Below are 13,152 nucleotides of genomic sequence, written 5' to 3' on the forward strand. Positions count from 1 at the left end.
ATGATCTGACACACTGCCTTTTATTTAAAGGTTCTGTCTGGCTCTTCAGAAGCTGAGGAAGAGAATGATCCCGATGGCCCTTTTGCTTTCCGAAGGAAGGCAGGCTGTCAGTACTACGCTGTAAGTGTGGATTGTCTTTGTAAATAACAAACTGATTACCTTTAGTTGACAAAAAATAAATAATAATTCGGATTTTTCTTTTTAAGCCTCACTTAGACCAAACTGGCAACTGGCCTTGGACTAGTCCTAGCGATGGAGGAATAGGGGATGTACGATACCGATACTGCCTGACCACCCTGACCGTGCCCCAGCGGTGCATCGGATTTGCACGAAGACGGGTTGGGCGCGGTGGAAGGTGAGGCATCTCTGCTCCTAGCAGAGGGATGTCTCAGATGGGGATGATGGAGGCAGGCAAAAGTTTAAAATGAGGTGATCCTTCCAAAGAGCTCATTTGTTCCCACCTGCTCTTCTTAACTGTTTTTTGGGGTTTTTTTGGATGAAGATACTTTGCCACTTTCTACCTGTTACATAGCAGTAGCTTTTAATGCATAACTAGTGGTTCTCTAATGGATCTGCTTTTCTTCTCAAGATTGAAAACTCAGATATCTGTCCTCAGAGGTAGATGAAAGCAAGTGTACATCATGATTACATAAATTGTATGACATTAAAAAAATGTCGTGTCCGACTCTTTGTGACTCCATGGACTATTCAGTCCATGGAATTCTCCAGGCCAGAATAACTGGAGTGGGTAACCTTTCCCATCTCTGGGGGATCTTCCCAACCCAGGGATCAAACCCTGGTCTCCCACATTGCAGGTGTATTCTTTACCAGCTGAGCTACAAGGGAAGCCCAAGAATAGTGGAGTGGGTAGCCTATCCCTTCTCCAGCAGATCTTCCAAACACAGGAATTGAACCAGGGTCTCCTGCATTGCAGGTGGATTCTTTACCAACTGAGCCATCAGGGAAGCCCATGTGGCATTAAAGAAATTACCAGAAATTATTTTAGGAGTTCTGGGAGATACTGAGAAAAAGGATTAAATAGGCTAAGAAATGTCATATACCTAGTACACTGAGTTAACTCATCAGAGGAAAGGCTCCTGGCTCCATGCGGGACCTGACCGTGACCTCAGTTTGTCAGGATACCTGCCTTTGTCTAGACCTGATGGAGTCCTTGATGCTCTGGAGGTCTTTAGGTGAGAAGCTGTGTGGGAAGGAGAGGGATTGCCAAACACATGAAAGCGAAGGAAAAGAAAGACTCGTGTATGGTATTAGTGAAAAAAAATTAAAAGGCATAACAGATCAAGGTTCCTTCAGGAAGAAACGTAAGGGTATAATTTACAGTAAGTTAATGACTGATACACGTTTCTTTCATTTTTGATCTTAATTGCAGTTGTTATCACTTCATGTCAGTTTAGAATTATCTAGTCACTAAGACACATTTTATTGCGTGCTTTTTCAACCTCATCATTAGTAGTAAAAGTTCTCTATGTTGGCTATATTTTATTCTATACTAGCATTAGTTAGTGTTAGCATTTTAAGATGGATTCATTTATAAAGTTTATATAAATAAAGTAAAAATAAATCCTTGAGTGGTGTCTTCAAATATTTTGTCTGTAAGAAGTTTCAATAGTGTAAAATATCCAAAGATCACATATTTTTATTGTTTTTCTCCTACCTGCTCCCTCAAAAAAAGCCTTTTTGCTTAAGGAACAGATATGTTAGCAGTGCTTCATAAATGTTTTGGTGCTTTGTAATGGAAGTGAAAGATCAAATTCTCTTGTATGGTGACAGTAACGTACTGTTAGAAGGCTTTCTGTTGCAAGGTGGACAGTATACTTTATTCTTCAAGGTGGAGTACTTTCTTCTCTAATCGAATCTTTAAAAAGTGAAAGAACCTTAACAGAAATTGAGAGTTTAGCCTACAGAGCCAAATACTGAAATAATCAAATTTATAGCTTTTAAATATTCGGTATGAGATGGCTTTGGGGGACTTGGGGAGGGGATAGAAAAAAACTCTTGTCTAATTTCTGAATAGCTGTTCTACATACATTTTCTGACTGATTTTTTAACAGGGTCTTACTGGACAGAGCGCACTCAGACTACGACGGCATGTTTCGCCATCTGGACCTGGACATGCTTTCCTCACCACAACATTCTCCAGTCAATCAGCCTGCCAATACCTCAGAAACAAATACCTCGGACAAATCTTTCTCTAAAGACCTCAGTCAGATACTCGTCAATATCAAATCATGTAGATGGCGGCATTTTAGGCCTCGGACACCATCCCTACATGACAGTGACAATGATGAACTCTCCTGTCGAAAATTGTATAGGAGTATAAATCGAACAGGCACAGCACAACCCGGGACCCAGACATGCAGTACCTCTACGCAAAGTAAAAGCAGCAGTGGTTCAGCACACTTTGGTACGTTCATTCGTTTTGATGTGCGTTTCTGTAGAAGCCTCGGGTTCATCAGTTTTGCGACTATGTGGTCTGTTATTCTTACAGCTAAAACTCTTCTCTTAAAATAGTATTTTTTTTAAATCTAGGTTTAAGTATTTATTTGAATCCCGATTGTGCATGTGTCTTCATTTAAACATTTCTGCACACCCAAGAATTTTAGTGCTGTTTATAATGTATGGCATTTGTTTCCTGTTGCACTTCATGAACCACCAAGATTCAGCTATTATGTTTTCAAATAATATGGAAAGAAAATGGACCGTAAATTGATAGTGGACACTTTTCTGGGCTTTTACTTAGACTGCTTTAAAGTAAGCCAGCAACTTGATAGATAGGCACGCTTTCTCTGCTGACACCGTCATTCAGAATAATTTATAAGAGGGACACTAACTTTTCAGAGAACATCTAAATTTAAGGATTATTCTGATAATCTGGAAACATTTCAGATAATATGTACTTTAGCATTATGCCTACACTGTGAAATGGGTCTAATATAAATGCCATCTACTTAAAATATTCCCCAAATTTTAGTTTTCTATTTTAAAGCAAATGCCAGTTGTTTGAGGCATGAAGATTATAGAAATTCACTGTTAAAGTTGTTACTGCAGATATTTACAAAGATAATTTAAATATATAAAGATAATTTATTCTGTCCCCCTAATTATCTGGTAAGGCTCCTAAAAATGTGCCTCATATCCTTAAAGACATTCAGAAAAGGTTCCATAAATTAATATTCTTTGTGATTAGAAATAAAGTACTTCTATGAAAGGGAAGTCTTTCAGCTCATAAGAAATATAAACTCATTTCAGAAATCAAGTAGAAGATAATCTAAATTATTCTGAGGCCTACCTAATAGATTACTTATAATCACATTAATTTTGGAGTCTATATCATGAAGATTCAGTTTCTCTCTGCTTTTATAGTCTTAAAAATCAAAAGGATTTTTCAGCATGAAAGTCTTATATGGTGTGAATGTAGAGATTTTAATAGTATAAATTGATAATATGTTTCCCTGATAAAGATTAAGTTGTTTAAAATTCTTTGAGACTAGATGTAGAAAACTGGCTTGTTCGATCAATTTCTGATCTTCTCCACTTCTTAAAGTTGTATAGCTACTTATATGATCTTTTTTTCACATAAATTGTTTTGCTATACTACTTAAGTGAGCATTGATAATGTAACACGTACTTGATTTATGTTTGCCAATGAATGTTAAAAGATGAATATGGAGCAGTAGTATTACTGAAAATTTAGCTGAAAAAATCTTTAATAACTGTGTAATTTTCCTTTCCATTATTTCCTTCCCCCACATATGTGATCAGATTAAATGGGTGGGTTTATCATTTGTTTTCTCTTGCACTTAATTGTTCTCAATTTTCCCATAAATTTCTTCGATGTTTCCGTATACTTAGAGAATTGCTTTAGGGTAACACTGTTCTTTCATGTTTGTGAATATTCCAGAAACCTAAAGCTTTTCGCTGTAAAGTATATGACAGTGAACTCATGTCATGTGTACCTTTAACTTCATTGAATTCCCCTGGAGAAAAAAAAACTTTAGCAGTTCAGATGTTACACAGGGTTCTAAGTACAGTTGAACTAAAAGAGTGAGGCCCTCTGGGAATGAGAGAAGTGAGTCTGTTCCTTCTGCAGAATCAGTGCCTGCATTGCTACCTCACCCTCTGTTAAGCATCTCATCTCGTTTGATGTAGTTTTAAAGTTTGTTTTTCATTTGTCATAGCCCCTAAACGCAAACAAAACTACTCTGTCTGGAATTCAGCCACAGAAACTCTGATCTAGTCTGATGCCAGAGGAAAAACTGGCTGTGTTGGACTTATTGAAAGGAGATGGACTCATCATGGTACTCTCTAAAGGAATTTTTTAGGCTTAATTTTTACCACACTGACTTTAGACCTTAACCAGTCATTATGTGACATACGAGTCGGCTGATATACTTGCCTGCTATTTTAAGCCAAATATGTGGGTTTCAGTTTAGCCATTTTTTTATCATTCTATCGTTGTTTTAAATATTAATGTTTATATGTGTGCTGTGACAGAGTAATGCCCTCTGGCCTGATTATCCCTTTTCTAAATAATCCTTTAGAAGGGCCTCTTCTCACTTCCAAATAGAAATCTACATGAGGGCATCTGAAGCCCATCGTTTTCAGCACAGGGCATGAGCTCTAGCACACAGCTTCTGTAGGCAAGCGCTCAGAGTCTTTTGCTTGCTTCGCATAGCTATGCAGCCAGATGGGTAGTCAGGTGCTCGAGTGCTTGGTCTCCTGAATATGGTACAGCAGGGTGACACCGTGTTAGAACTTCTCGGACTAGATTTTGGTACTTAAGGATAAATCGTGTATTTTAAGTAGTCTTTAGTTAAAATGTGATTTGGACAATTTTCAAGTATATTTTTCTAATATTTTTATCTACAAAAATGTCCTTGAGGAATTTGCTGGCAGTCCAGTGATTAGGACTTCACACTTTCTCACTGCCGAGGTTCAGTCCCTGGCCAGAGCACTAAGATCCCACAAGCCATGAGGTGCAGACAAAAGGAAAAAAAAAAAACACAATCTTTGAAAATTTAGTGTTGGTTGCATGACTATTCATCTGCATGTGTTTGAAGGGATAACAGATTCAGAATTAATACCTTTTTTTCATAATTAGGAAGGACTCTAATTCAGAAAGACTGAAAATAGAAAAGTGATTTTTAAACCACCATTATATATTCAGGATTTGAATTCCTGTTTCTCTGTGAAATTTTATCAGCATTTTAAATCATTTTTCTGAACTCCCATATCTGCAGGATAGATTTATTCCGTAAGTCAGTGGGGAATATGTAGCTAGATGGGTAGGTTCTAAGCCTCCAAACCTGTAGCTTACTCAGAGGCACAGTTGACTTCTATTTGTAGCATTAAAAATCTTTTTTTCGATTTCTATTGGAGTATAGTTGATTTACAGTGTTGTGTTAGTTTCTGCTGTGCAGCAGACTGAAGGTTTTACATGTGTTAATACATTTATCCACTGTTTTTTAGATTCTTTTCACATATAGGTCATTATAGAGTATTGAGTAGAGTTTTCTGTGCTCAACAGTAGTAGGCCTTTATTAGTTCGCATAAAATTTTAATCTTACTGTAGGACAGTTACTAGATTTGAACACTGAATGTTTTCATTGCTAGATTTTTTAAATTTATAGGATCTTCAGTTCAGTTCAGTCGCTCAGTCGTGTCCAACTCTTTGTGACCCCATGAATCGCAGCACGCCAGGCCTCCCTGTCCTTCACCAACTCCCAGAGTCTACCCAAACCCATGTCCATTGAGTCGGTGATGGACATAGGACATAGGACCATCATAAGGATATAGGACCTTATCCTTATCCAAATATGTTTCAAAACTCAGAATTACTTGCTCAGCAGAGTCTGGGGTGGTGCCCATAGTAAAACACATTAATAGTCCTACAGTTGTGTAGTGAAGTACGAGAATAGTCACACTCATTGGTAAGTTTGACCACATAGAATCTCATATTCAAGACGTTTGCAGCCAGATGAATTCAGGTTTGGTTGTAGTTTGTTATCAAATGAATTACAACAAATTTTTGTTTTTCAGATTGGGTATTTTAGATAACTGATAAGTGCTTGTGACCTCCATACTATTAATTCAAGCTTACTGATTAAGGGGTCATACTGTAATACTGTGTGGAGTCATTTCAGATATGTTTATTTCTTTAAAGTGACCTCTCTCTCCTGCATTAAAGTAATTTTCTGCCTTGTATTGCTCAAAGAAATTTCTAATTGATGAGTATCTTTTAAAATAGATGTTTGGGTTTGTTTTTAAAACAGTGTATATTCTGGTAACCTAGAATCCATCACCTCAGACTGAATTTTCAAATTTTGAAATTGTTTCCTTTTTGAAATTATCTGTCACCCTCCCCACACCACCCCAAAATTATTCCATTGATCTGCTCCAGCTATAGGAATGTGATTTAAAAGGCCAGTAGCCTGAACACCAGATTGTTCCAGGCTGGTGTACCTGGCACATGATAGTTCCTTGCATAAGAAGTGGATTCATGAAGTTTTAGATTATTTCATCTAAATTCCTACCCTGAGAGAATTGTTAGAAGCTACCAGAACAGCAGTGGTTTCTGGGCTCTACAAGCATGATGCATGTTGTTGCTACATAAAACGTCTGATTATATTTTGTAAATGATATTAAATCTAAAACAAACTTTTGTCTCTTTCTATATTTAAAATCTCATTGGTTTCAGGGTAGTTACGTAGTTTCCACTACTAAAATCCTTGTGATCTCAGATGAAAGTTTTTCTTCATCTTTAGTATGAGGTTATAGAGGAAATCACCAGGAATCCCTCCTGATCTAACATTTTTTGGTTCTGTGAAATGATTCTGATTCTAGGTTTGGTGATCTGTTCACCAGACCAGCGTGTCCCTCTTCATGTGAATTGTAAACTTGACTACCACACCATATCTAGAGGTAGACATATAACCTAAAACCTTTTGATAGAGATTTAGGGAAATATGGTCGTTTTGGTTTATTTCCACTTAGAATTTGGTTAGGCTTTGAATTATAATGGCATCCAAGGTCGTCTTAGTTTCCTGTGTAAGGAACAATGTGAAACCCAGTTAAGCTTTTATTTGCCTAAATTTATTACCTGACCTTTATCCAAGCTTTCCTACTCATTCATACAGCCTTTTGGATTGGAATTGTTACTTTTCAGAAGAAATCTAAAACCCTTTAGCATGTTATATCTTGAAAAGGACTTTAATGATCACCTAATTTAATACTTGTGTATTTTAGGTAAACATACTGAGCTCCAGAAGATTAAGTAATTTCCTTAGGTATACTCAGCTAATTATGATAGAGCTGAGAATGAAAGAAAAATCAGGATCTCTTGGCCCCTAGACCCATGTTTTTTATTACCATCACTTCTGGCGTATATGTTACTCTGCGTTTCTTCTAGAACATTTATCAGAAATGTCCAGGGAAGTTTTTATAACTAGACTCTGGAGTATAGAGATATGTAAGAAATAGGCTAACATGGGGATCTAAAATCACAGTGAGTGTTAGTGATCTAAAGTGTTGGTTGCATTTTAAAAAATTTCTAGATCTGTATAGGAAGTTAACAGTTGTTTAAAAAATGAAATTCACAAAACCCTCAGAGACTGAGGACTGAAACGTTGATTTAAATAGGGTAAAATATTTGGAACCTTTATTGAAATCTATTTCTGACTTAATGTTGCTAATTTTAAGTCACAAACACCAGCAAAGTTCTGCAAAAGAATATTTTTGTTCATATAAATGGAGTTCTGAACACAGAGCTATTCTACAAGTGAATGCTAAATTATTCTTTTTTAGGTGTGTGTGACCTTCCAGTAATGGTCATCTTTTTTTTTTTCAAGTTTATTAAGCATCTCCTACCAGGAAATTCAAGATTTAGGCAACTCACTCAAGCTTAGGAAATTAAAGTAGAAGTTGCAAAAACATATTAGCAATACTTCAATTGTCTTTTTGGCTTTAAGCAGTTGCTTTTTATGGAATTTTTTAAGCATAAAGTTAAATATTATGTTAATTATAATTGCTGTTTCAAGGCAGCCTTATTTTTTTAAGTTCTGATTTAACTTATTTCTGTTATATGGAAATGGTCATTTTGACAGAAACTTGCTTTTATGTCACTATTTATGGATTATCCTTTTATCAATAAAAAAGAATTTTTCCTGCAGAGTTCAGATCTGAGGATTACCAGCATAGTAGGAAAAGGAACAGGGCTTCCCTAGTGGCTCAGTAGTAAAGAATCCACCTGCCAATCAGGAGATAATGGGTTCCATCTCTGGGCCGGGAAGATCCCCTGGAGAAGGAAATGGCAACCCACTCCAGTATTCTTGTCTGGGAAATCCTCTGGGTACAGGAGCCTGGGGACACAGTCCATGGGGTTGCAAAAGAATCAAGTTGACTAAATAACAAGAAGAAACTCATCAAAGGACATATATCAACTAAACAGATTTATAACACCAAAAATAGGAAAATGAATGGTAGAGTTTTTCCAACAAATTATTTTTTGGCTTTGTAACCCAGGAAATTAGTTCAGCTCAAGTATAAAAGTCTGTGTGAATACTAGTAACTTCAGAGGTTTTCTGAAATATTATGTCACAGTTTTCTGATTTGTTTAAAATATGGTAGAATTTCTAACTTCTAGCTAAGTATTTTCTAGTTGTCCTAGGCAGAAACTCTGTCCCAGAGGATAAAGATTCTCATGAGTTATAAGTGAAAATTGCAAAACTTGATGATGAAATATTCTAAATAAATTATCAAAACATCTTTAAAGATAACAAATTAGCTGACAGTGTTTTGAAGACATTAAACCTTAGATTGAGGGATATGCATGGTTTATAGATTCCCTAGTGACTGAGGATGCATGCTAACCCTTTTTTTTCTGTTCTAAAATAATTCTTACCCAAACACCGCAGGCTTCTTAAAGAAGCCTTAAAAGTCAGATGTTGTGATTGTATGTACATTTTTTCTTTTTTTTTTTTTAATTGGCAAAAAAAAAAAAGAAAAAGGTTTTCCTTTTTAAAAACTGCACACACTTTTTGGGGGGGTAATAAATGAACATTTTTTTGTTTGTTTTTTTTAGAACTGAGCTCTCCATAGACAAACATAAGTAGCATAACACAGTGTCTTTCCTCAGACATCATTCTGTACAGTAAGCCAACATAAACAACTCCGTTCTTATTGACTGGATTTTTTCCAGGTGGGTTAATTGGGTGGGGAAAATTAATTAACCTTTGGAGCCTCTTTTCTTCCTGTTAAACTTAAAGGATGGGTTCTTTTAAAAAAAAAAAAAAAAGGTAATAAACCAACAACCATATATTTCATATGGAGGAAATACTTGTAATGACTAAAATTCAGAACTATGTAGAACAGCTAGTATTTCTGCACAGAACTGCTGGAGATCATCTGAATGGATTAGGACAGTAGTATGAATAAATAAAGACACCAGATGGTAATTATTGGATCTCTTCTCAAGCTCAGTGCAAAGCTGAATTTTCCAACATGCGGTTGAAAAAAGCTGGTATTACCTTTTACACTGTCTAGCACAAGTGTCACAGCTTACCAAAAAAAAATAATGGTTTCAAAGCTTGGGAAGTGAGCACTTCTCTTTGCCATGTGCAACTCAAAGTTTCACTTTATTTTTCTTTAAACTCAAGCCACTCTTGTCAAGCGTGGTTATAAAAATGCTGAAATTCTCATTCAGAAGTGATCTTTAACAGGATGCTCAAGTGCTTTCATTTTGTGCAAACTTTTTAAAATGCTTGAATTTGTTTTCATGTATTGTAAGTTGCGTGTGATAGCTGTGCATTTCTATAAAGTGTTCTCTCACTTTATGTTCAGCATTTACAGCCGAACAATACCAGCAACATCAGCAGCAGCTGGCGCTCATGCAGAAACAGCAGCTTGCACAAACTCAGCAACAGCAAGCAAGTAGTAATTCCTCCACCACCACGCCACAGGTGAGGGATTTGTCTGTCTTATGATTATCCCTCATTGTTTCCCACCAGAGTTCATCTCTAATTACCAACTGTTGTCATAGAACCTTGCATCTAACCAGCAGAAAAGTGGCTTTCGCCTGAATCTACATCATAGCCACTCTATACAGGGTTTAGAAAGAACGTTACAGGTGAGTATAGAAGCTGTCGCCCTCTGCTTCCTATTGTAAAAAAGTAAAACTTAAAAGCGTAGTCAAATGAGATAGAGACCCTGTCTTCAAGCCTGATCTTGCAGTCTGTGAATGTACCTCTTTAACTGACAGCCCCACCCAGCTCATTATCTGGAGAACTTTTAATTCTTCTTAAAATGTATTAAAAATTACGCTAAAATAACTTCTTTTACTATTAAATCACTTTTGAACATAAAGCATGATAAATATTGGCCATTTAAACACATTTATAAAACTTAACGGAAGGCTGAGATTTGTGTCTCTAGACATCTGAGAGGAAAATATCATTTAAAAAATTCAAGGGGCTTCTTAATTTCTAGGCTGGGTTAGGATGTGATTGATGTTTTGTTCCTTCTGTTCTAAAGGGGTAGTTATCTTATTGTCCCCTAGTTGCCTTTGGTTGAATATGTATGTGTCTAAGTTAGGTGAAGGATATTTTGCCTACTCACTTATTCATTATATGAATTTATTCATGCATTGATTCATTGCAAATCACTGAAATGTTTTTTACTAGCATGTTTCTTGTCCAGCATTTCATGTTGGAGGTTTACCATTTCCACATTTTAAAGGTTTATTTTGGTAATTTCATATTATATATTGTCACATAAGAAGATCAAAATCCATAATCCTTGGGACTTCCCTGAGAGTCCAGTGGTTAAGACTCCACCTTCCAATGCAGGGAGTGTTGGTTCAATCCCCAGGGAACTAAGGTCCAAAATGCCATGTACAGCAAAAGAGAATTTATTTTTTAATTTATAATCCTTGAGTTACAAGATGACTTGAACATTAATCAAATTTATGACTGTCAAGAAGAAATGAAGATATTTCAGTGGTTTGCCACTTTGATTTGTATGCAGACTGATTTGGGCGTATAGCTGTGTAGCTTTAATAATCGTTTGAAACTAAGTGATGCTGATTAGCTCTGCTCTGTGTTTGCCTTTGTAGGGTTTTGTTTCCAAGACTTTGGATTCTGCTAGTGCTCAATTTGCTGCTTCTGCTTTGGTGACATCGGAACAACTGATGGGATTCAAGATGAAGGAGGATGTGGTGCTTGGAATTGGGGTGAATGGCGTCCTTCCAGCCTCAGGTAGGGAGAAAGACGTGTCAGCAGTTGTGATTGTTTTTGTGACGTACGTCAGTGATAAACCAAAAGCAAAGTTGCAGTTGTTGAGCTGTGTCTTTCCTTTTCCCTAGGAGTATACAAGGGCTTACACCTCAGTAGTACTACACCCACAGCACTTGTCCACACGAGTCCGTCGACGGCAGGGCCGGCTTTGCTGCAGCCTGCAAGCGTGACCCAGACTGCGGGTTCCCACAGTGCGCCGGGTCACCCGGCGACCGCTGCCAACTCCGCCACAACTCAGGTTCTGATTGGGAACAACATTCGATTGACTGTACCTTCATCAGTTGCCACTGTAAACTCTATCACCCCCATAAATGCACGACACATACCTAGGACTTTAAGTGCTGTCCCATCGTCTGCCTTAAAGCTGGCTGCTGCAGCAAACTGTCAAGTTTCCAAGGTCCCGGCGTCATCCTCTGTAGATGCCGTTCCACGGTGAGTAGTTACTGAAGCGTGAAGTGTTTGAGAATAAGAGATCTAACTTAAGTTCTCTGGCACTGCTGTCTACTTATTTCTTTGTGTTTTGTTTCTCCTTTCTGGTTTTCTGGGGGGTTTTTTGTTTGTTCTTGGCCAAGCCTTGTGACTTGTGAGATCTTAGTTCCCTGACCAGGGCTTAAACCTGAGTCACAGCAGTGTAAGTGCACACTCTTAACCACTGGACTGCCAGAGAATTCCCTGTGTTGTTTGCTCTTTTCCTTGTATACATTAAAAATGCACAGATGAGAATTCCTTATTTTTGTAAGAACTAAACAGATAAATATTGTAATTCCATATTGCTGAGAATTTGAACTAAATGACATATAGTGAATATTGCATCTATAATTGGGACATCACTTTCTTTGTATAATAAGAGCTTATAATACTTTCACCTTTTATTCCACCTTTGGATGGAAGGAGTTCTCTGTAGAATGTTTCTTTTGCTTATAAGTTCTTCCACAGTTTTTCAAGTGGACAGAATTGATAGAACCCACCATGGCTAGTCACTAAACTGCTCTAAATACTGTAAATAATGTAAAGGGTTACAGTATTCATGCCAGGTCAACTTTTAATCATCATTATTTTATACTATGCTAACATGTTTTCTTAGATTTCAATAGATGGTTTAGAATGTTTGCCCAGTCTCTATTCTGTTTTAATATTAACAGTAATTAAAATCTTTCTGTCTACAATGTACTTGGGTGAAAAAATAAGAGAAAGACAAGGAGTTTTCAGTTTAGTTAGAGGACAAGCATGAAAGTGTGAAAGTTAAATAATAGAATTGTAGGTAATAGGTAAAAATTGTTCTAGAGGTGTCACAAAGCATTATATGCTTGTCATTAATTGTATAGATTGTGGCTATAATTTTAATATATGTTTTTACACCCAGGGTATTCTGGGAATGTTCTAGAAAATGAGATTTCATCTTGGTTGGGCAAAGAGGAGGAGGAGAAAGAGTTGGGAAATACAGATGTGACTGGGGGTTAACAGGTAACTAGTCTGTCTAGAGATTTGGAAAAGTTAGTGGTAGGAGGAGGCTGGACTTTGTGTTGAATGCCAGGATGATCCCTAGACGTCCTCAGCTAGGAGTGGCCCAGGGCAGGGGGGCAAGCTTTGTAGCATCAGACTAAAGCTATTAGTTTCTGACCCAAACATCCTTTCTCCTTTTGAACTTTAAATGTGTGCTCAGTCACTTCAGTCATGTCTGCCTCTTTGCAACCCCGTGGACAGTAGCCCTCCAGCTCCTCTGTCCATGGGATTTCCCAGACAGGAATACTGGAGAGGGTTGTCATCCCCTTCTCCAGGGGCTCTTTCTGACCCAGGGATCAAACCTGCGTCTCTTGCATTGCAGGTGGATTCTTTATCGCTG

At 37.2% G+C, this 13,152-nt stretch overlaps 1 protein-coding gene across 4 annotated transcripts in view; it reads left to right on the top strand.

Moving 5' to 3' along the window:
- EPC1 (enhancer of polycomb homolog 1) overlaps nt 1-13,152 on the top strand; it is a 95,152-nt gene that overhangs the window by 80,019 nt on the left and 1,981 nt on the right. For 3 of the 4 annotated variants that reach the window (XM_061126326.1, XM_061126324.1, XM_061126322.1), the window contains exons 8-14: nt 31-120; nt 207-355; nt 2,073-2,425; nt 9,859-9,977; nt 10,058-10,144; nt 11,129-11,270; nt 11,378-11,741. In XM_061126326.1, coding sequence (XP_060982309.1) covers nt 31-120; nt 207-355; nt 2,073-2,425; nt 9,859-9,977; nt 10,058-10,144; nt 11,129-11,270; nt 11,378-11,741 — 1,304 coding nt within the window. The remainder of the gene's footprint in view (nt 1-30; nt 121-206; nt 356-2,072; nt 2,426-9,858; nt 9,978-10,057; nt 10,145-11,128; nt 11,271-11,377; nt 11,742-13,152) is intronic. The other variant, XM_061126323.1, reaches the window with a different exon arrangement.

This window comes from Dama dama, chromosome 23, assembly GCF_033118175.1.
Source record: "Dama dama isolate Ldn47 chromosome 23, ASM3311817v1, whole genome shotgun sequence".
Taxonomy (NCBI): Eukaryota; Metazoa; Chordata; class Mammalia; order Artiodactyla; family Cervidae; genus Dama; species Dama dama.